Below are 23,063 nucleotides of genomic sequence, written 5' to 3'. Positions count from 1 at the left end.
TAAGCTGCAGTTTCCCGTTTGCCTATTTTTAGCTTTTCAGCTAAGCTACTTGGTGGTTTTAGTTGCTACTCGAGGTTCTAAGAACAACACCAGTAAATGGCAAACACTTGAGGGTATGAGATCTCTGTCTCTCTCCTATGTGGGCGGGTCTGCGGGTACCAATTGTAAATTTCTGTGTTTTCTGCGTCTTTTTGTGTGATTTTTCTCCGAAAGGAAAAACGAAATATTGAATTAGGATTCTTAGGTTTTGTTTTGTTTTTGCTGTAAAAAATGCCAGGACTGGATAAGTAGAGAGTTCTAACAATTTGGATGCTTTATGTTGATTTTCAATGATTTCTCTCAAAGTTTACAAGCATACTAAGTATGGCTTAAAATTTTATTTATTTTGCTCTCTTGTTTTCTTGTATTTTGTTATTGTTACATACCCAGTGTAAGATCTTCCGTAGGGTGTTGTTTTAGAGAGGAGGAGGTCATTTAAATACTAATTTTAGGTACTCAATGAGAATATTGATTTTGTTAGCTGAGATAAATTTTAACTCGAAGCTTTAGTTTTTAATGGTCTCATCATGTTTCCTTAATTATAAGCCAGAGGAGAATGCACAAACTTTCAGTAATCCCTATGAGGTCGAAGTTGGTGATCATTTGTATGACCAAAGGATCCATCGAAGACTTATATGCCAAATAATTCCATGTTACAATATTCAACTATTCACCATACTTTCATCTTTCCTTAATCGCTTCCTGTAGGATTAGTATTTTGTAGCAGCGTCTTATTTTTGTTATTCCTAAACAAAGGATCAAAAGCAAAATATAATCATATAAAATCTGTTTGCGCCTCTGTTGGGATTTCCTTTTTTTTACTAAAAAGTTGCTTTTCAATAATATAGTGGTGGATAAATGGATAGTACACGTGACCCTATGAAATGCATGGTTAAAATTAAAGATTGACTTTGAAAAAAAATGAAACCCAAACTAAGGCTTAATATGCAGTCTGTTTATCACATTGAATTCTGAGCTTTGAGACCCATTGATGAAGCTATAAAGATTTTTTTTTTTAATGTACAGTTCTTTTATGCAGAGTTCTGTTTTCACCTTAAGGCAAAACAACTGAATTTTATACTTTCATCTCAGTGACTACATTTACTTATCATAATATGGTTTCCAAGAACTTATTTTTTTGTTACTTTTTGCAGGAGACTCACCTTTAGTCATAGCTAGAGGTGGATTTTCAGGCTTGTTTCCCGATTCTGGTAGATATGCCTATCAACTAGCAGTTCAGGTTGGCTTACCCAGTGTGGTTGTATGGTGTGACGTTCAACTTACGAAAGATGGAGATGGAATCTGCTTTCCAGATCTGAAGCTTGAAAATGGTTCTGACATTGATACTATTTTCGAGAAAAGGGGAAACACCTACCCCGTGAATGGGGTTGATATGACAGGATGGTTTTCTGTTGATTTTACCCTTCACGACCTAGCATCTGTCAATCGTAAGTTCAGTTTATGGGTCTCATCGTAGTATACATTATTCCATTGTTTATGGGTCTTGTCGTAGGGTACATTATTCCATCGTTACATCTTAGTTCTTGCTAACTTACGTTCATCATTGAATCTTTCAAGGGCCATGCTTGGAGAAATGTAATAAACTCATTGAATCTTCCATTTTTTATAGCTGCCAGTACATTTTTGCTTCTCACAGTATAAAACAAATTTCTCAACTTTGGCTAGTGGTTGTATTGTCTTAGTGAATGGTCCAAATGGTTGGTAATGCAAAGTCGTTAGTTATTGTTTGTAATTGTGCTGAAGTTATAAGATATTGAGTTATTGCTTGCATGCTTGCTGAATATAAATACTGGGGACAGTGATCCAGAGAATCTTCTCTCGGGCACCTAATTTTGATGGCCCTCCACAGAAGATTCTTACTGTTATGGATGTTGTTAACTTCGCACAACCACCAGGATTGTGGTTGAATGTTCAGGTACACGTATCAAGTCATTCTTGATCATATTCAAAATTTGTATCCCGATAATATGATGACTTGTAATGAACCATATTTTTGTATATACTTTGCTGCATGATGCCTTCTTCAGTCAACATAATCTGAATATGAGAACCTTCATCATTTCTGTGTCTAGACGCGTGGTTGTTAACTATATTTCATCACCAGAGGTGAACTTCTTGAGAAATATTAATGCACGATTCAGAAAAAGCCCGACAAAACTCATATTTCAGTTTCTGGAACATGATGATATGGAGCCTTCAACCAACCAAACATATAAATTACTTTTGAGGAATTTTACATTTATCAAAACATTTGCCTCGGGAATTCTTGTTCCTAAAAATTATATATGGCCTGACATCAATCTATATTTACAACCTCATACTTCTGTTGTTTCGGATGCTCATAAAGCTGGTCTAGAAGTGTTTGCATCAAATTTTGTAAATGATGCACGTTTACCCTATAACTACAGCTATAACCCTGTTGCTGAGTATCTCAACTACATTGACAACGGCGACTTTTCTGTTGATGGTGTACTCTCTGACTTCCCGATAACTCCATCTGAAGCCGTAGGTAAGCTGCAAGACTATTTGACTTTTTTCTTCAATGGTGTGAATGAGAATGTGCAACAAGGAGGCATGACCTTGATTTGAAAACTTCAAAATGTTTGTGAGGTTTATAGTTCAATTAAACCTGATATTTCTCTTTATAAACATGCATCCTGGCTGAGTGATGGAAATTGTCGGTCTCATCTTTGATACATATCACTGTCATGAAAATGTAAACTGATAACCAAGTTCAGAGAGCTTGTTGACAGGAATATGCTTCAACGGTGTATTTATAGAACCTAAAATTTGGAAATAGTAATGCTGAAGAGTAGAAATTTTTTATATTCTGATGACATTGTCTTGCAATCCAGTTTAGAAGTAATAATTTTTTTATTTTTTCTGCACTGACAATTTCTTTACCCTTGAAAGCTGGTTCCTGACACTGTTTGCATCACGTGCCTTCATTAGTTAAATTGTCATATGCAATCTGAATGGAGGAATCATGAATATCTGGATTTTTTATTTTTATTTTTTATCCTTTTTTGTGTGACAATTAGAATGTTTCATTTCCACTGGCTATTTTTATAAGGACATGGTGTGTTGACACTGGATGTATATCTTCCAACATCTAACCTTTTTCGTGTAGCAGATTGCTTCTCGCATATGGGCAAGAATGAAAGAGAACAAGGTAAGCATTAACATATGGACTTCCCTGTTTTGAAGTTTGGATATCATTTTCTTCGGTTTCACTTGCTCTTTAAATTTTTTCGAATACTATAAATTTGCAACCTTTTGAACTGTAAAGCTTAGCAGATTTCTTTTGCCCTCTGTTTGATTCAGTAAAGCTTTTGGTTATCTCATCGGAAGGAGCAAGTGGCGACTATCCTGGCTGTACTGACAAGGCATATAGTAAAGCTATATCAGATGGTGTAGACGTTCTTGATTGTCCTGTACAAATGACAAACGATGGGATAGCTTTTTGCTTGGGATCTATCAACCTCAAAGATAGAACTAATGTTGATGAAACTCAGTTCAGCAACCTGTCCACAAGTAATCCAGATAACATAGATGGTGGAATATACGCCTATAGTCTCACGTGGAGCCAAATTCAGAGCATGTTGAAGCGTAAGAAAAACTTTTCATCTGTACGATGACTATCGTAACTTGACGTTCACATAACCTAAATTATGTGTAGATGAAAAGTTTGGCTGCTCTTTTTAGCAAAAATTATGCATCGACCTGCGAATGGATGGGTTAACTTCAAAAATTGAAAAATGAACAAGCTTATGGCCTGTCCAGCTCAGATCGGGTCTAGGTTGACTAGGACGTAATTTTGAAAATCATGATCTTTTCAAGGCCTCCTACGTACATGGAATAGGTCTCTGTGGCAGACATTCTGTATGTAATATATAATATTTTAAAGATATCAAGGCATACAGTATATAGGACATTTCACATGATACCATCTGACCCGAGAATGAAGTGGTTTTAGGTTAGGAGGCTTACTCCTTTCAACTTTCATCAAGACTATTGCCCTCCTTAATTTTGCATTTTTCTTCTCTTATTTCATATTTGTTTAATTGCTATCTAACTTGATGTCTTCTCTAGCATATCCTGATGCATTTTTTATTCCAGAAATGTTAACTGCATTTCAAGAGTAGTTATTTAAAATTGTAAAAATATATTTGTTCCTGTTGCAGCTGCAATATACAATCCATACGCAAATTTTTCAATTTATCGAAATCCAAATGCCAAAAATGATGGGAAATTTATGCAGTTGTCTGATTTTTTGAGCCTTGCAAGTAATGCATCTTCGGTCTCTGGTGTCTTAATCAGTATTGAGGTAAGTTTACTCAATGCAAGTGGTCTGGATTCTTATTTTTGAAAAATCAGAATCTCGTAAATAATGCATGTGCATGCCCATCAAACATTTAGTTGAGCAGAATCACCTTGCCCATATGATACTAGGTTTGAATATTCTTAACTAGCTACAGGTTTGAAGTTTGAAGGATGTAGGAAATATGATCTTGTAAACATTTAACTTCATTTCCAATAACAGAAGTTTTCTGACTCTAAATCTTAAGCACGATTTACTTCCCAATATTTAGACTATCTCAATGCAGATGAATGGATGGTTATAGAGAAGTTTCTCTGCAAGAAAATAAGAAAACGTAACTTCATACAGCTTTATTCATTTTCCAATCAGAAATTTTACTACCATTTGGTTTCACGAATTTTCTGTCACAATACGAGGATTATTATCTGTGTAGAGAATTGATGATAGAAGAAAAAATAAAGACTATCATAATGTCAGTCTCAGCTCTATTGTTCTTGTCGAGGAGAAGAGTGTATTCAGAAACATGTCTAATCCTGTCTGTCCTCCCAATAGTCAGTTGCTTTAGTATTTCTTTATTAGGTTCTACTCCATGGTGTAGATCTGTACTATATGCTGACATAACTGTTTTGTTTCTTGTAACTATTCATTGCGATACTTAGTAAACAAGTTTTAGAATAAATAATATGCTGACATAACTTGTTCACCGTTTCATGTAATGGTTCATTGCTTGATAGTATGAGTATGCTTAGCTTAAATTTTTATTTAAACTAATTAAGTTTGTTTAAGAATAAATAATATGCTTGACATGTTCACTGTTTCATATAATGGTTCAGCAAGCAATACTCAAGTGAGACCAACATGCTCCACACATCTTATGTGAGACCACATGCTCCTTGGCCAAGGATTGCCAAGATGACGAGTCAGTTCAAATAAAAACCGAATTCCACGTGTTTGTAAATGCTAGTGTCTGTTCAAGATACAATTTACCAGTCTTCTGACCATGATCAGACGTACTATTTGTTCTTTCATACACTTTGGTTGATCTATTGTTGGGTTTAAATCACGTCTCATTCTGGGTCCTTTTTCACAGAATGCTGCTTACCTAGCCGAGAAACAGGGACTAGCTGTAATTGATGCAGTTTTGGATGCTTTGAGCAAAGCTGGTAATAATAATCAGACGGCTAAGAAAATTATGGTAACATCTAGTGAAAGTGCTGTTTTGAATAAGTTCAAGAATAGCCGCAATTATGAGCTTGTCTACGTGGTCGATGAGGATATCCGCGACGTTACAAACTCTACAATTTTGGAGATCAAAAAGTTCGCCAGTTCTGTTGTTATCACGAAAAAATCCGTATTTCCTATTGATAAGGCATTTCTCACCTTGCAAACGGATGTGGTCTCTAAGTTCCAGGCCTTTGGATTCCATGTTTATGTCCAAAAATTCAGAAATGAGTTTTTGTCTCAACCTTGGGATTTCTTCTCGGATGCTTATGTGGAGATCAACACACATGTTTCTTTCATGAAAATTAATGGTGTCATAACGGACTTCCCAGCTACGGCAGCTAAATATAAAAGTAAGTTTATTAGTAAACTTGTTTATTTATTTCATTGTTCATTTGTGCAGTCTGTTGTCTTATCAGTCTAGAAATAGTAATCTATGCCATATCTATTCAGTTTTTCTTTATGTCAGTATCCATTGCCATTCTTAGGTTTTTTTTTTTTTTTTACTCAAATGTATTTGATGTCACCTTAAGTTCACTTCTAATAGCTCTCTTAAGCTTGAGCTTAGCATGTTTTCATTCACATTTCTCATCAACTTTTAGCTTACTTCATTACTCAAGATGATGGACAGAGACATTTCGTTTCTGGTTTCTTAGCTGAAAAGTCAGTCCTAATTGGATGTCATTAACACACCCTCTCAACACTTTCATGCTTATGGTATTTGCTATCGTGTACCATTCCCAGGGAATCGATGTTTAGGGTATACAAATTTGCCATTATACATGAGCCCTGTTCCACCTGGCGGCCTTCTTGGCCTTATGGAACGTCAAAATTTGCCACCAGCCGTGGCTCCATACCCTGTCCTGTCAGAGAATGACGTGGTCGAACCACCTCTACCTCCAGTTGTGGAGAAGCCCCCGACAACGAACACTGGCAATGGCTCTATAGCACCAGCATCAGTTCCCACCCCACGAAATGGACAGCCTACAATTGTTGCAAGCATGATCCTAAGTAGGATTGCTGTCCTTGCAACCCTTTTGCTTTGCTGAGACAACCTCGACGACCTTTTTTTTTGTCGTTTCCATATCTGAAGTCGAGCATCGGACACACTGGCCACGATTTTCGTTGTCGAATTTGTAGGTACTTCTATTCTTTCCACTGCATTTGTTTTTATGGGAGATTGGCAGTCAGCTAATGAGAACAAGGGTGCGATTTATTCTTTACAATTACATTGAATGGCATCTCTTGTTCATGTTGTAAATTTTGTTCGTGCAATTATTGTGTACATCTTTTGTTCATGTTGTAAATTTTGTTTGTGCAATTATTGTGTACGAGAACATTTACCCAAAACTCGCACATTACAATCACTCTTATTTACATTTCAGTGAATTCTGAAGCTTTTTAACATTTCATCAAAAAACTTAGACGGGTAGAGATAGATCATGTATTTATATAGATTGTCTTCGACGTGCCGGGTTTAATTCTACTATCAAATGATAACACGTGCTCTTTTTTTTTTATTGGAATGGTTGGATGGGTTTTGAATTCAAATCTTTAGCATGATATACCCCGTTTGTGCTCCGTTAAAATTATAATTTATGGGGAAAAAAAATCATAAATCAGGTGTTAAGTATCATCAAATCAATTTTCAGGTCTTAAGTTTAAAAATGTAAAAATTAGGTATTTATTAATTAATTAAACATAATAAGATCACAATTATACAATTAATAGTCACATATACATAATTATAGATTTTAATTTATTTATTGGTCACATATTATCAATATAATTGATCACGAATTATTTCAAGATTACAAATAAAAAAAAATTTATGAATCACGATTTATTTTATTGGTCACGGATAAAAAAAATGAAAATCTTAATTTATCTATCAATTATATATTTTTATATTTATTGATTATAAATTATTTTTTAATCACAAATTATCAAATTTTAAAGTCAAGTGTAAACGTAATATGCACTAAATAGTGGATCACATACCTTCACTACCAACACTATTACGACAGCCACGGCCACTTACGCACACCCTCACCTTGTCACTGTCGTTATACCACAACACCACCGACACCACAACATCACCACCGACACCAAATCGCCACCACCAAATCCAATCTACTACCAACAAAAACCATGACAACCACCTTTATTAGATCTCCAGCCACCAATAACTACCTTCACCACTATTGCACTACAACTACTGCCAGTAACAACCTAACAATCAAAAACCCTCGCCATCACCTCAAATCCACAAAGAACAAATAACAGACCGAAGGTCTTATGAGTGGTTGCCACCAGATTGCCGTCTTGGAAGTGGGTGCCATTAGATCGTCATCTGCGATGCGACATCGTGAGCAGATAATAAGCGGCGCTCACTCCCCCTCACCCGTCCTCGTCGTGAAATGTGACGCGCAAAAAAGCATGTGAAGAAACAAAAAATGGTCGCCGTCAATGCTGAGAAGAAGGAAAAAAATGCAATGAGGAAAGAAATCATCGATGAAAGGTAGCGATTGTGGGAGTGGGGCAGTTGGAGGGTGAATTAATTTAGGGTTTGGGTAGTGAATGTGGGGTGAGTAGATTTTATGATAATACTATTAATATAAATAATTAAATTAATACTTGATATTTGAACAAATAAATTTTATATTTGATTTATGAAATGTATTTTTTAAATATATGTTGTGGTGTAATTTTCTCATCATTTTTTTTCTTATCAATCATACATTCTCAATAAAATAATATTATGCATAAATTCAAAACTTTTTTTTTTCTTTTTAACCAAATATTTTTCAAAAAGTTTCTATTCCAAAATGCTTTTTTCCTAAAATTTAATTAAAATGCAGGCCAAACAAGATCATAGCCCCCATTTTATGGAAATGAAAATGTGTGGAATATTGATTTTTTAAAAAATGAATGGTTGAAAAAGAAGAATTTTTTTTTGATTTACGTGTAATATTATTTTATAAAAAATTATGTGGTTGAAAATAAGAAAAAAAATGAAATAAAAATTAATGGAGGCCAAACGGGGGCTATGTTAACTAGGCTCAAATTGTTATATGTATTAAGAAAAATGCTAAACGACCCGCGGGGTTGACAACAGGGCTGACCATCCTCTCACATGCCGAGATGGGTCCCATTAAATAAAATAATACCGACCTCGCCATGTGTGTGTGAGGTGTCAACCCCGCGGTCAAGTTCGTAGGCTATGTAGCACAACCCATGTATTAATTTAAATTGTGTCTTCAACAATGCTACATGAAAAGAAAGTCCTTGTTATCTTTTATTTTACTGTTTATTATTCAAGTCCGTCGCAATGTATTTATAAAAATTTGAATTTTTAGCCTAATGAAGAAAAAATGTAATTTAATTATAAAATTTCAGCAATTGATTCATAGAAGAATTTGAAATGGGCTTTCTATTCACAACTCACAAGTGAATTTTATTTGGTTCAACTTTCATATAAAAGATTAATATAACAATTTAATATTAAATAATGAACTAAAAATATTTAAACCCTACTTGGTGTGAATTAATATTAAGTCCCTTTTTGGCTTAAATTTTAATCAGATTTTAATCTAAGTCAAAGTCAAAGTCAAACAATCAATATTAATCACATTTTTCATAAATTCTAAAACTTTTTAACCACTCATTTTTCTACCAAATTCTAATTTTAATTCCCACCAAACACTCAATTTTTTTATAAACTTTGATAAAAGATAAAATATATAATTGAAAAGTTATAAATTTCAATTAACATGTAATTAAAAATAATTGCTGATTTTGACTTTGATTAAAACTTAGATTTTAATCCGGTGGCTCGACAATGAACCTAGTAGTCAACAATAAAGAATGTCCTAAAATTGGTATTATTGTTATTCTAATAATATAACCACATGCTCCTACAGTAGATTTCAAACATCTACGAAAAATCGAGCTATACATTGGCGATTCATGAAATTGGACACCTAAGGGTCGTCGTAATTAATGAGAAAACGAGTGCTGTGTGAAGATGGGATAAATTATGAAAGTTGAAAATAACATGGTTGAAAAGAGCGTAGAGTAGAAAAAATCAAATAATTTTGTAAAGAGAATTAAAGCATGGGCAACATCCATGAATTTTACCAACAAAAGAAGCCAATAACATGACATCTCCAAATGAGGAATCTCAATTTATGCTCATAGTTTGGCTTCTTTTTCTTCCACCTTAGAAAAGGAAAATTTATCCATTAAATACTTTAATTCTTCCAAGACAAAAATAGTCAGACGATGCTTGATGTGCTCATAAACACACAAAAGTATGATGTCTGCTGTCGGTGGGTAGGTAGAAATTATTAAAGGAACATAATATACTCCAGTGATGGTCTACTACGAACACAATTCAAACCATTTCTAGAAAAATAAACATAATCCTCCTTGAAAATTTCACCAGTGCAACAATTGAATAGGTCAATCCAACACTAGAAAGCTCAAGCAAAAGAAAACTAAAAGGAAAATCCGAGGGCAACGTTTTGGGTGGGAAACTTTCACATGACCAAGACAGGTTTAGGCAGCACCAGCACCCTTCCCTTTCTTCCTCTGCAGTTTCTTCATGTAAAATTCCAACTCTTTGCCCTCCAAAATATACCTGATCAAAATACATTCCATAAAATCTTTTTGAATAATAAAAACAAAAGGACTTTAAATTGCAGACCATTCCCAATAGAGAAACCTAGCAAGCCTAAAATCTCGATGAATTTCTTGCAAATCAAATTTAAGCAATAGCCCATAAAACTTCATCCAATGAAAAATTTCCAGCTATTTAGTACATAGGATAAGGTTCAAAGTCAGCAAGCTGCAGTCATAGCCGGTATCCTAGAAATGTCAATGTGGTCAGAGAACAATATAGAGTAATCCACACATTTTTACATCTATGTAGCTTTAAATATCATAAAAGAAAGTACCATTTCGTATACAAGCTAAAACAACACATTCAAACTCATGCAAGTTTAGACCCTTGATCTGAAACTAAGACACTTTGCAGTGGTTTAATAAGTGGTTTAATAAATTGACTACGAAGATAAAAATCTTTGTCTGGGGAGTTCATTTCAGCAAGAATAAACGGTACCAAAGCGTAACTATAAGTAGACATGCAAATGTGTTTGGATTGATGCCAAGGACGAGAAGTAGAAGAGATTCAGAGGATAAGACGTACCCATCAGCACGGCCACACTGGCCAGGACGCGAGGAGATTGCAGCTAATAAACGGCCACTGCCAAATTGCTCCTCCACATGTGGGTCAAGTTTGCGATCCTGTTGACGCTTTTCAATTTTTCTCTTGACGTGGTTGCTCTTCTTTGCCTCTTCAGTAGCAGCAGTCTCAGTCTCCTGAAGCACGTTCAAACATTATGAATCAAAAGAAGTGACAATAGGTACTACTTTTGTTTATCTATTTTTGTTTTGGCCCTTTCAGATTATGCAGACAAAGTTCATAACAGTCTCATTTCGTCCCAATATTAGGCTTCAAAATCTTCCCTTTCAGAAAATCGATGTTTTCTGCAATCAAACAACATTCATACAAGTAAAGAATGCAATGCGCTATACTATCCACTGTTCTTGATACTTAACTCGTTAAAAGAATTTTTTTGCAACTAGTTCTCCGCATTAATATCACATTTTTCAAAAAATTACTATTCCTTTCATTATAATTTGACATAATGGAGCCCAAACAGGGGCTAACTTATAATACTGCAAGCAAGATTTATTGTCAGCGTCAATGCTCGATACATAGTTCAAGTTGCTAATAGATATCCTAATACATTAGTCATTTAAACACAAAGTCCAATGCAATCATAGAGCCTAAAGCTTTAAAATAAAATTAAAAAAAATAAAAATAAAAAAATAGTAACCTAGCATATAATGACAACTGAAAGAAAACTACAATGTAATGTAACATTAAAGCAGGAATAAACTAAGAAAGTTCGCACCTCTCCTTCCTTCTTGGCAGCAGCCTTCTTCTTCCTGCCAATATCAACTCCATAGTGCTGCAGATACCACTGCTTGAATGGTGCAGCATCCACTTGCACAATAGCACTCTTCACCAAAGTTTGAGTCCTCACCAACTCATTATTTGACGCATTATACACCACATCTAGGATACGAGTCTTCCGGGTCACAGCTTCACTTCCCCAAGAGTAGTTCCCTGTATCCAGCCTCAGGGCACGCCACTTCACATTACCTCCTCTGACCCTCACCCTACGCACGGTCTTGTTACTTGACAACTTTGTGTTTGCTGGTTGTCTTCCAAGCTCATACCTTGGAAGAGAGTATGATTATTAATCAAAAGATATTTTAGAAACATGATGGATCCAGTATAAAAACATGTAAATTAGATCTCCTTAGTAATGTCTGCATCAAAATATTTAAAAATCAAAACTCTCATGCCAATTAATATTTTTAAACCAAAACGATGGTTATGTTTGCACGTAAGGATTATTAGTTCATAATCAAAATCCATCAACATTCAACTAAAACATCAACGTTATTTTTAGAGTTGAGTTCAAACATTGAAACAAGAATCTGACGTAATAGATGGCACCGATTCAGAAAAGTTGTAGTTTACTATGACAAAAAGTGGCACATCATCTTGAAAATGAACGTATTTCACACCACACTTTATAATCTGGAAGACATCTATCAATCACACAAAGGAACCGAAAAAATTACATAAAATAGCATCAAATCCCAAGGAAGATTCATGATCTGGAAGTCATCTATCAATCACACTAAAGAACCGAAAAAATTACATAAAATAGCATCAAATCCCAAGGAAGATTCATGATCTGGAAGTCATCTATCAATCACACTAAAGAACCGAAAAAATTACATAAAATAGCATCAAATCCCAAGGAAGATTCATGATCTGGAAGTCATCTATCAATCACACTAAAGAACCGAAAAAATTACATAAAATAGCATCAAACCCCAAGGAAGATTCATAATCTGTTAGTCATCTATCAATCCCCCAAACGAACCGAAAAAATTACATAAAATAGCATCAAATCCCAAGAAAGATCAATGTACTCAAAATAAAAAATGCAATTAAACAGACATTAAAAAACCACAGCGAATTACAATAAACGATGCAACAAAGAGTTTTGAGCACGGGACTAATCTTTGTACACACTGAACACAGAAGCCTAATAACTCAGAATAACTGCCAATGCAAACAGGATTCGAAGTTACTAGGAAGGAACACCTATGAAACTTACTTTCTCTTCTTTCTCCACGCCTTCTTCTTGCCTCCAGTTGCACGCCTCTTGTGCATCGAATCCCGTGAAATACCTGCATATGATCACAGTTCGTTCATATTTTTCCTTCCAAAATTAAGATTAATCGCTAAAGTCATACTAACTAAATTAATTGATCTTTTACCCATGGTTTCCGGCGGGGGCTCCTACTGTTCCGTTGAACCTCAATTGCCTGAACGGCGGTGCAAATGCAAACCCTGTATGGCAAATAAAGTGACTTAAGTAGGTGAGAAGGGTTTTTATACCTCATGCTCAAAACCCTAGTTGAGTTAATTGACAATATTGCCCTCTCCACTTTTGTTTCGGATAATGTTTTCTAAGATTTTGTTACTTTACGTAAAATGGTACATAAAATATTTACCGAAAATGATGTGGTGGAAAAAAAATTAACCGTGTTTTAAACTAATAATTAGTAGATTGACATGTTTACATTATGTATTTCTTTATATAAATCATAAAAGCTTTGCTACTTTAACACTTAGGGTGCACTTTGGGTAACAGAATTGCCAAATGCACCTCCAAATCTTAATGTCCACGTAGTAAGGTCAATGTTTTTTGTCTTTGTCTTACTTCATCCACTTGATCCTCGTGTCATTTTATAATTTTTATTACAAATGCATTCCCAAATTTTTGTTATGAATGAGTAGCATTATTCAAGGTTTGTTCGGTGGTTATTATGAAAATTAATTTTTTGATCGTTAGAGAGAAAAGTGAATTCTAACTGTGAGTAAAAAGTTAAAAAATGACGGCTGACTATTGAAAGTAACGATCAAAAAATTGATTTTTCGAGGTGAAAAATCAGAATCAAATGGGTGATCAAATTATTAATAGACCCACAAAAACTATATGAATTCTTGGAGCTTTTTCTCTAAATGACTAATTTAGCCCCGTCTTATTTTAAAAAATTTCTCGCCTACCAAGTCTCCTTTAATAGATTTGATCATTTCATTAAAGCAAACAATTATCCTTCTGTGTGTTATATATGTTAGGTAGGTCATGAGGTTGATTTAGTGGCAATTTCTATTATATTATGTCAAGTTTAATTTTAAAATTCACATCAACATTATTGAATATAATTCCTCTATATCACGTCAAATCTTCAGGTTGACAAGTGTTAAAGTACCACATGAATAACCACATAATTAAGATCAAATATAACATAATAGTTAGGTAGCTTAAACCGATATCAAACACTTCTTGCTCAAGAACCCTCAAAAATAAACAATTATATCCGATCACTATAGGTTATACTGCAAAGCTCGAAGGAAATTATTTGCCTATGAAATATATAATATTAGATAAGTGTCACATTTATATAATTGTCCACATAATGGTGTCCATAATTACACATGACACTGGATCCAACCTTTAATTCAAATCTCACACTTGCACATCAACAACCAGATGATTGTCACATCACATTATGGACACCGTTATGTACAAGTAGAATTTTTCATAATATTATAGAAAACAACCAACTAAAGGAACACAACAAATGTTAAGCAACTTTAGATATGCTCCATTGTGAGATATACAAAAACTCTAGACGGTTGAATTTAATCACCGAATAAGATTTATATTCCTCTACTCTATACCCAAATATCCCATGAAATAGTTATTATCCATTCACAAGTACAAAATAAAACAAATTAAAAAGTTCACAAACTAATAGAACCAAATGCTAGGACCTATACCCTCAAGTACTCAACAACATTGTGGTGATGCAACAAGGTGTTGAACCTCACATCAAGTTGCAGCAGCTGATGCCTTCACTGATAAGGGGTGGCGCATGAGCCGCCGAAAGCCGGCCAGGTTTCGAAGTAGCATTAGTTCTCGAAGCAGGCGGCGGCTTTTGATGTTGCAAGTGCTTATGAGCCTGCTCAAAGGTCAGCATATGATCACTAGTGTTGGTTGGTGCACGAGGCGGAAGCCAAATGGGCCCTGAAGTGTGCTCATTCATTCTCGAAGCAGGTGATGGCTTGTTATCATGCAAGTGCTTATGAGCCTGCTCAAAATTCAGCAAATGATCACGAGTGTCGGGTGGCGCACGAGGCGGAAGTCGGCCAGGTCCCAAAGTGTTCGCTTTCGTTCTCGGAGCAAGCCACGGTGGCTTGTGATCATGCAAATGCTCATGAGCATGCTCAAAATTGTGCATCCGATCAAGAGTGTTGGGATCAACATGTTTCTGGTTGTGATCTTCATTTGATGGCAACTTGGGTCGAGGAGGATTCCCGTTCTGGATATATCTGTCCGAGTCAAAGACATTTGAATCTAACATATGCCCGTAAACGTGCAATATATATTTAAGATTTTAGACGAGAAGGTTCAAAATACCGTCCATAGCTTCCAGGCGCTACATTGGCTGTCCGATTCGACATAAATAAATTGCTTGAACACTCTCCAAACTGAAACCAACATAATTGTGCTTTTTTCCCTGATTTTCCAAGCATTTTTAAGAGTAAATCGGGATCCACCGTACCAGAAATTTCAACGTGTCCCTCTGGATCCATTCTGAAATTATGTACTCCTACATAAAATCATTATCAGAAACAGATTAACGCATAATATTGAACAGCACAAGGAACAGGTCGAGTAACTTTTTTTTTTTTATACAAAACCGAACCTTGAATCTTGCTCAAAATTTTTGCAACAGTCTTTGGCCATTGAGTTTTGGTATTCACCTTCACAATACAAGTCTGCAAGATCATAATCCAAGAAATTAAATATTGTGAAACATATTAGCAAGAAATTCATTTAAAAAAAAAAAAAACGAAGAGGCATGTGAATAAATAAATAATTATTTAACCATGAATGGATAATATTTCTTCACTTGCTCGAGTTGAGAAATTGGATCCATTGACAAGATTAACGAACAAATACAAAGAAATCGTAATAAGGCTTTTATTAAGAAATTTTTTTTTAATATATAAATGGAAATGAAATCTTGGGTTTAAAATTGGTGCTGGAAATTTTGGAAATTAATAATAAAAATGGTCTCCGTTTTATTTATAGCATATTAATTTGTTACTTTCGGTAAGGGAAAGATAATTAAATATTATCTTCTGCAAATTTTTTTTTGATTTATTAATTAATAATTAAGCTTTAGCTTTCATAATTAAGGTAAGTGATTATGGTTGCAAGATTGTAATGTTCAAATTCCGCCATCAATCTTTTCGTTTCTGTATTGAAGCGTAGATCGAGCTAATGATAAAAAAAGTCAAGAATTAATCTATTTATACAATCATGCTTGACAATAATGATTGACAATGTTGGTGTTGTCAAAATTCGAGCCATTGATTTAAAAAATAATGTTTAAAATGAATGAATATGATGTTGTCAAGTGCAAAATGTCGACCAAAATTGTCAAACTAGGTTGTACATATAACATCAATTCTTTAAAAGAATGTTGACGTCAATGAAATGAACTTTTGTTCGAACCCCATTATACAAAAAAATTCATTTCTCTCCAAATTCATTTTTGGTTACACATTCTTTCAATAAAATATTTTGCATGTAAATTAAAAAAAAAAATCTACTGCACTAAAACATGTTACGTATCTTAAGCATTTAAAAAAAAATTTTAAACTTTGCCAAACATTCGCTAAACTTGTGCTCAGATTTTAAGCAGATAGACCATACTTTTGAACACAATTATATTACTTAAATAATTCCGTCCAAACTCGTTTGCTTGCCACGCAATGTTTTACGTCAAACCATCAAACTTGATTTGTTTGGCACAACTTATGGGGAATAATTTTTTTTTAACTCATTTTCGATTATATATTCTTCCAAAAAAATAATTTTACATGAAAACCTATAACTTTTCCTACTTTTTCACCAAATATTCTCTAAAAATATTAGTATCTTTCTTCAAATAATATTTCCCAAACAAACGAATGACTTCATTGAAATACAAATATGAAATCAATGACCTATTTGTAATCTATTGCATGCTACCCTCCATCATCTTTAGATCAGAAAAAATAAGTCAAAAGATGAAAATAAAACTCTTATCTCATGTTTGGTACTCGTAATTTAACCGTATTAAATACGAAAAATAAGCTAAAATTTTGATTATTGTACTATGGTCGTACCGTAAATAATGTAACAACATACCTGTCATCATAAACATTTACCTCATGCAAAACTATCGTGCATTATCCCGGAATGAATCCCTACTACGACTGCGTGAATCCTCAATTAAATTGGAATGCTCACGCAGTTGACTTAATCCCGGGATAAAGAACACAATTTTGAAACTAATGTGCATAAATCAAATAAACCTGTGTAACATCAGTAAGAAACAGCAGAAGACAGCATGAACAGACATTATTTATAAACCTAGGCAACTGAAAAATTCAAACATGAAATCTGTTTCTTACACATAATCTATTACAATGTCAAATGAAGTTTTAAACTGTTCGAAAATCCAGTAAAATGAATAAGAACACAGTATTTTATTAAAAGGGAACCTAAGCCGGTATCCCTCTTATATTTCACGCCAGCAAATATAACTTCGACAAAAAAGTTCAAAACCAAAAGAATACACAAAAATCTCTACCTTTTGATGTTATACGAATGGTACTTTCTTGTTGAAGAGACGCTCGACAAATTAACTAGAATGGATCCTCCAGAATATATCTCGCAAATCTGATTTACATCTCAAGCAAATACAGAGAAAAGAAACTAAGTTATATTCAGAAATTAAACCTCATAACTGCATAAAATCCCTTGAAACTGCTTGCACTGAACACACATACTTTGAATTAAGCTCCCCCGTTAGCTTCACTGACTGACATGGTATATGTATCTTGTCGGATGTGTATGAAATTCACAACCACGTGATTTTTCAGGACTTTCTTCTCCTACAATTTTCTTCAGGTATCCAAATATTAAAATTTCCTATGCAGCAATTCCTGAATAAGCCAATATAAAAATTATTTATCAAAATAATATTTGATATATTGAAGGATGTTTATAACTATATTGTTCAACATGTATACTTAGAACATCTCCAGTGGTACTCTAAATTAAATCTAAATTGTGGTTAAGATCTCCAAAGTGGTCGCAAGCCTCTTCCATGGAGAGATGCAAAGGAAATAAAAAGTGCATTTTCCGAAGAAAAATGTAAAAAATAAAATGAAAATGAAAATTTACATCTATGTTTAGATCTACTTGTGGGGCCCACAAGAAGCAAAAAGCTACCAACCCACTTGCACCAAATTTATAAAGATCTTCTCATTGGAGAGGATTTTGGATTTAGATTTAGATCCACCAAGATGTAAATGGAGATCCACCAAGATGTAAATGGAGATCCACCAAGATGTAAATGGAGATCCACCAAGATGTAAATGGAGATCCACCAAGATGTAAATGGAGATCCACCAAGATGTAAATGGAGATCCACCAAGATGTAAATGGAGATCCAAAAGTGGTCAATTTATATCCAATTTTACATCACCATTAAAGATACTCTTACAAATTCCACAAAACTCCTTTACACGTTCCTAAAAACTCGTTGCTATCAACGTGTTTTTACCAAAAGAGGCTGTAATTTATCCGACTCATTGAAACAAATCATAACACAAGCACAGGTATTGGAAGTTCAACTTATTTGGACAACTGCTATAGTTCATGTTACATCACTTGTGTTAACCCGTTACTTCTAGATTACCTAAAATTTCTATACTTAAAACTTTTTGCCCAGCAAATTATAATAAGCTAGATTACGAATGATAATTTGTGGTTATCTTGAATGCATGAGATAATAATTATATAAAGTAAAATTTTGATGTCACAGAAGCATTAATATTTTAAAATATATAATACACGAGAAGAATATGAAGTTAGTTCTATTTTAGTATTTTCAGATTTGAGTATTTTCTTAAGTGAGGACAACAAAGCTACAAATTAGTCCAAAGAAGTAATTTATCGAACAAGTCATTCTCATTCATAATTTTCATATGAAAACAAAATCAAAATATTGATATAGTGCCTCAACTCTTACAATGTTATTTAAAAAAAATAAAAACTCGTATGGTGGGAACATAACTAATTTCAGTACCAAATACCAATAAACAGCAAAAATGTCTAACACTCCTAACGCTCAAATATTTTAGAAATAATTATTAAATACCAACATAGATAGCGTAGAACACACAATAAGTTTGAAGTATATTTTACTTACATCTAGTTACATATTCGAGTATTTCCCATAGTTGTTACAGTTACAATAGCTATACCCGAAAATTTTCAGTCTCTATTCTAAAATTTTCTCTCCTTGAGCAATTGTGACATTTTTTGTTTCATCGGCTGGCAATGGCATAGAGACCAAAGACTGGAGAACCATGACAGAAGAACAACTAAAACAAGTATCATTAATTCCTTCATGCTTCTCTTAGTAGTTGGATCAAATTTGGTTTTTAATAATATGATAAAGAAAAGGGTAATGAAATTAAACTGACAACTTTTATGATATTTCTGCTAAGAATTATAATCAAGAGTTTCATGATATTTCTGCAAATCAAGAAAGAGAAAAGATTTGAACTTCGATACTGTCAAACAAAAGTGAGTTCCACATGATACCTTTTTTAAGCTAATGTCATGAAGTAAAATATGTTATCGTTGTGAGTCATGTTATAACTTATATAGAAAAATAACTATATTATTCAAGTCTAGATTAGAAAGTGCACATATTTTCAGGAAAAAACAATCCGAATCTTTAGCACAAGTGGAAAATAGGATGAACAGGATTACCTCTATTGGATTGTCTATTTGTAATGTCATAACCCACGGCATAATCCTCAGATTCTTTAGCAGCGCCATCTTCTGGATTCCCAAGTCCATAACCAAATGAACCAGAATTATTTATCTCAGACGATGTGGTTTGCCAAGTTGGATCTCCATACACCAAGCCACTTCGGTAAAAGTCCCCATAAGATCCTTCATAAATGCCGGTCGATGCTGTAAGTGAAGATGCTGTGGATACAGCTGTTCCACCATTTCTTCCAAATCCTTCGGCTGCCAACGAAAAATTGTTTCCTCCAACTCTATAGCCAACATTTCCTCTGCCAAAACCAGAAGAACTACCCCCAAGGGGAGCGGCAATATGAGAAGTGCCCCAATTTGCACCATTATTTCCAAACACTCCAAAACCGTCACTTCTGGAACCAAAGTATGATCCGGAGTTTGCATTACTCGGAGAAGTATTCAGTCCAGTATTCCCCCACATGTTTCGGGAAGAAGAATTGAAAAGGGAATCTCCTCGGCTACTACTTGTATTGTAACCAATAGGAGTATTATACCTGCTCTGATTACCACCAAAATAGGGATTTATAATGCGCCCGTACCCAAGATTGCTACTTAAGTTCGAACCCCCTCCAAAGCCAGAATTCAACCCTTGATCCATATTCACACCCATTCCATAAGCCGGAGAACCGAATTGGGAGAGCCCAGATCGAGCACCGGCTAATGGACTATATCTACCATCTGTCCTGACTCCATAGCTCCCCAGTGAACTTAGATTATATCCTTGTACATGGCTATTTAGAAAGTTGTTGGCTCTACCGAAACCATAGTTGTATCCAACAAGAGGGCTTCTGCTGGGTCCTGGAGACAATTCTTTTGGAACTGCCCGCTTCACCTCAACCATCTTACCATTGAGTTCGTGAAATGTTTTGTGCAACACCCTATCGACTTCATCCTCTGAATTGTATGTTATAAACCCAAAACCTCGAGGTCTTTGAGTATTGTGGTCATACATCACTACCACATCAGTTATGGTTCCAAATTGATCAAAATAACTTTTGAAGTCACTCTCCGTGACGGTTGATGCTAGTCCTCCTACAAATATTTTTTTAGTGCGTCCGGGACCTGGTGATCCTTGACTGTTACTACTATTTCTATACATCAGGTGCTGATCATCCCTTGGAACAGCTTTCTTTGCTTCCACCTGATATTTGAAAAATAAATAAATTGCCCATTTCGTGGACACAAAAAGAAGATAATCTTAAACTTAGGAAGTCCAAAGAGAAAAGTTTCTTGTTATCCATTTTCAGCTAGAAGGCTGCAGGCTTGTTACTCTATTAAAACTAGAAATTGGTAGTCAATTGAATCTACACAGAAGGCATTTTCAGCAACAAAAAAGGAAGTAACAGCAATTCATACTACTGCATTTTCAATACATTGTAATATCTATTATAAACGAATAAACTACTCACAGTTCGTCCATCAATCATGTGCTTCTCCTTAATGACTCTTTCAGCTACTGCAGAATCGGTGAAGACCACAAACCCAAAGCCACGAGCACGGCCAGTGGTACGATCTCTCATGATCACAGCCTCCATCACTTCTCCATATGCTCCAAAATATTCTTTAAGGCGATCCTCATCTGTGTCCCAAGAAATCCCACCAATAAATAGCTTACCTTGATCTGATTCCATCTTTCCTGCAATTCACTATTCATTTGTCACGAATTTCAGTAAAACTTCCATCATCATAAACAATTTAGCTACGAGATGAAGGAAAAATAATCCTGGCAAACGAATATGTACTGAGGAGCAAAAAAATTTCTGAGCACATGAAGTGTATGGTTGAATTCAAAAATGAGATTAACAGGCGCAACTTTTGATATCAATTTTCCGGGAACTTAAAACATAAAACATGGATCTACAAGCCAATGAACGAAAAATACCACACCTTATCCAGAAAATCAGATAGGAAGCAGTACCGATACTGATCAATTAGCAAGTGAAAATGCTGGATTTAATTGAAAATCATCGGATCCTACATAATCAAACAGGATTCAATCTCGCCATCCTGAAAATCCATAATTTAGATACATAATCCGATCGATGAAAAATGAAAAGATTGCTAATTTTCTCCAAATTCAATATAAAAACTGACCATTGGAAGGGGGGAGCCCAGACGACAAAATCTGATAAAAAAAAAAACTAAGATCTAAGGAGAGAAATTATACAAAAATGAAAACAGAGGATGTGCTCATCCTCTCATTTTCTTCTCTCTCTAGCTCCCCCAAAGGTCCTTCCCTTCCTTTCTTTTTCTTGGTTATTCCACTCCTTTTAAATAAACAAAAGAAATGGAGTTCCTTAGCTGGGATGAGGGGCAGATATTGTTTATATTTATATTTATATTTAAAAATATATATATGGGTAAGAGAGAGAGGGAGGGGAGAGCGTTTGGCAACATCTGGTGTAAGAACATTTGGAGAGCCTGAGGCAGATGATTAGCTTTGAAATACTATGCATGTTACAGTGAAAAATTACACAAATATTAATTTGGACTTCCAATTTAATTCAATTGACTCATTATATTTATTTAGTCCCATTTGTCATCTTTTAATAAATTAAATTGCTTATTACCGTAACATTCTCCACCACACATTCACACAATAAAATATTATACACACTAGCCAGTAAAGTTTCTTTAAATTTTAATCACACATTCTCTAAAAAATAATATTCAAAACTCCATATTTTCTTTTATAATAGGAGACAAACGTGCTCGTTTTACGTAGTAACTCCATAACTTGAACATATGAAGATAGATGACATAACTGTCAATAAATATTTTTCTCTGATCATTTCAATGAATTCATACTTATTACTTCGACAACTAACATTTATACTTGTCATCGATTGTAATTAGTTGAATTGAAGAAAGTTGCCTTATTTGAAATCAAATTAAAGCACAGTTGTCCTATTGAAATTCAATTAAAGTGTAGTTATTCAATTACAATTAAATTAAAATATAATTACTCAATTAAATAAAACTAAAATACAATTACCTAATTGAAATATAATGAAAAAATAATAATACTAAAGTTACCACGAATGAACTTATTTATCTTTGTAAATATTTTTTTTTTAAATTAAGAACTTGTCCCACCAAACGAACTTATACATTACCATCTGATCGAATTATACAATAAATAAAAATCCGTGTATCTTACCGAACAAACTTTCATAGAATGATGCAAATTGCCAACTAAACCACACTAAGAACAGTTGTTAATTGGTTTCTAGTATAGTGATAGTCCAGTGATTATTGTCAAATCCTAGGGTCCACTAACCTCTTCGGGCAAACCCACCCCACAACAGTTCTTAAAAAAAAAAAAAAAAAAAAAAAAAAAAAAGAGT

General features: G+C 34.2%; 4 protein-coding genes across 8 annotated transcripts in view; 1 reads left to right on the top strand and 3 right to left on the bottom strand.

The window, feature by feature from the left end:
• The window catches only part of LOC111374168 (glycerophosphodiester phosphodiesterase GDPDL4-like), a 12,230-nt gene extending 5,261 nt beyond the window's left edge, over positions 1 to 6,969 (top strand). The window contains exons 2-10 of the mRNA XM_022996798.1: positions 5 to 113; positions 1,194 to 1,487; positions 1,860 to 1,975; positions 2,071 to 2,569; positions 3,194 to 3,232; positions 3,385 to 3,669; positions 4,245 to 4,387; positions 5,472 to 5,955; positions 6,347 to 6,969. Of these exons, the coding sequence (XP_022852566.1) occupies positions 5 to 113; positions 1,194 to 1,487; positions 1,860 to 1,975; positions 2,071 to 2,569; positions 3,194 to 3,232; positions 3,385 to 3,669; positions 4,245 to 4,387; positions 5,472 to 5,955; positions 6,347 to 6,651 (2,274 nt within the window). The 3' untranslated portion in view covers positions 6,652 to 6,969. The remainder of the gene's footprint in view (positions 1 to 4; positions 114 to 1,193; positions 1,488 to 1,859; positions 1,976 to 2,070; positions 2,570 to 3,193; positions 3,233 to 3,384; positions 3,670 to 4,244; positions 4,388 to 5,471; positions 5,956 to 6,346) is intronic.
• A 2,855-nt stretch (positions 6,970 to 9,824) lies between these two features.
• On the bottom strand, positions 9,825 to 13,149 carry LOC111374195 (40S ribosomal protein S8-like). Its single transcript, XM_022996836.1, has 5 exons — positions 13,031 to 13,149; positions 12,868 to 12,940; positions 11,584 to 11,911; positions 10,812 to 10,984; positions 9,825 to 10,244 (listed from the first exon to the last, which is right to left on the bottom strand). Exons 1-5 carry the CDS (start codon positions 13,032 to 13,034, stop codon positions 10,163 to 10,165), a joined length of 660 nt encoding a protein of 219 aa, XP_022852604.1. The 5' UTR covers positions 13,035 to 13,149; the 3' UTR covers positions 9,825 to 10,162.
• Positions 13,150 to 14,514: 1,365 nt separating this feature from the next.
• Positions 14,515 to 15,429, bottom strand: LOC111374175. The gene is made up of 2 exons (XM_022996801.1): positions 15,241 to 15,429; positions 14,515 to 15,152 (listed from the first exon to the last, which is right to left on the bottom strand). Exons 1-2 carry the CDS (start codon positions 15,414 to 15,416, stop codon positions 14,648 to 14,650), a joined length of 681 nt encoding a protein of 226 aa, XP_022852569.1. The 5' UTR covers positions 15,417 to 15,429; the 3' UTR covers positions 14,515 to 14,647.
• Positions 15,430 to 17,227: 1,798 nt separating this feature from the next.
• LOC111374194 (heterogeneous nuclear ribonucleoprotein 1-like) lies at positions 17,228 to 22,078 on the bottom strand. 5 transcript variants are annotated; one of them, XR_002699089.1, is made up of 5 exons: positions 21,604 to 22,076; positions 21,126 to 21,352; positions 19,663 to 20,857; positions 17,667 to 17,822; positions 17,228 to 17,556 (listed from the first exon to the last, which is right to left on the bottom strand). XR_002699089.1 is itself a non-coding variant. In XM_022996832.1 (5 exons), exons 3-5 carry the CDS (start codon positions 21,345 to 21,347, stop codon positions 17,809 to 17,811), a joined length of 1,431 nt encoding a protein of 476 aa, XP_022852600.1. In that variant the 5' UTR covers positions 21,348 to 21,352; positions 21,604 to 21,723; positions 21,811 to 22,076; the 3' UTR covers positions 17,228 to 17,808. The 5 variants fall into 5 exon arrangements, 4 of the variants coding, with proteins under 4 accessions (XP_022852600.1, XP_022852601.1, XP_022852602.1 ...); XM_022996832.1 differs by having other exon boundaries at positions 17,228 to 17,822; positions 21,604 to 21,723; positions 21,811 to 22,076; XM_022996833.1 differs by having other exon boundaries at positions 17,228 to 17,822; positions 21,126 to 21,362; positions 21,604 to 22,078.
• Between the last annotated feature and the right edge of the window lie 985 nt (positions 22,079 to 23,063).

Source organism: Olea europaea, unplaced genomic scaffold (genome assembly GCF_002742605.1).
Source record: "Olea europaea var. sylvestris unplaced genomic scaffold, O_europaea_v1 scaffold1216, whole genome shotgun sequence".
Taxonomy (NCBI): Eukaryota; Viridiplantae; Streptophyta; class Magnoliopsida; order Lamiales; family Oleaceae; genus Olea; species Olea europaea.
The sequence above is the reverse complement of the archived record's forward strand: the minus strand, read 5'-3'. Positions and strand labels throughout refer to the sequence as shown.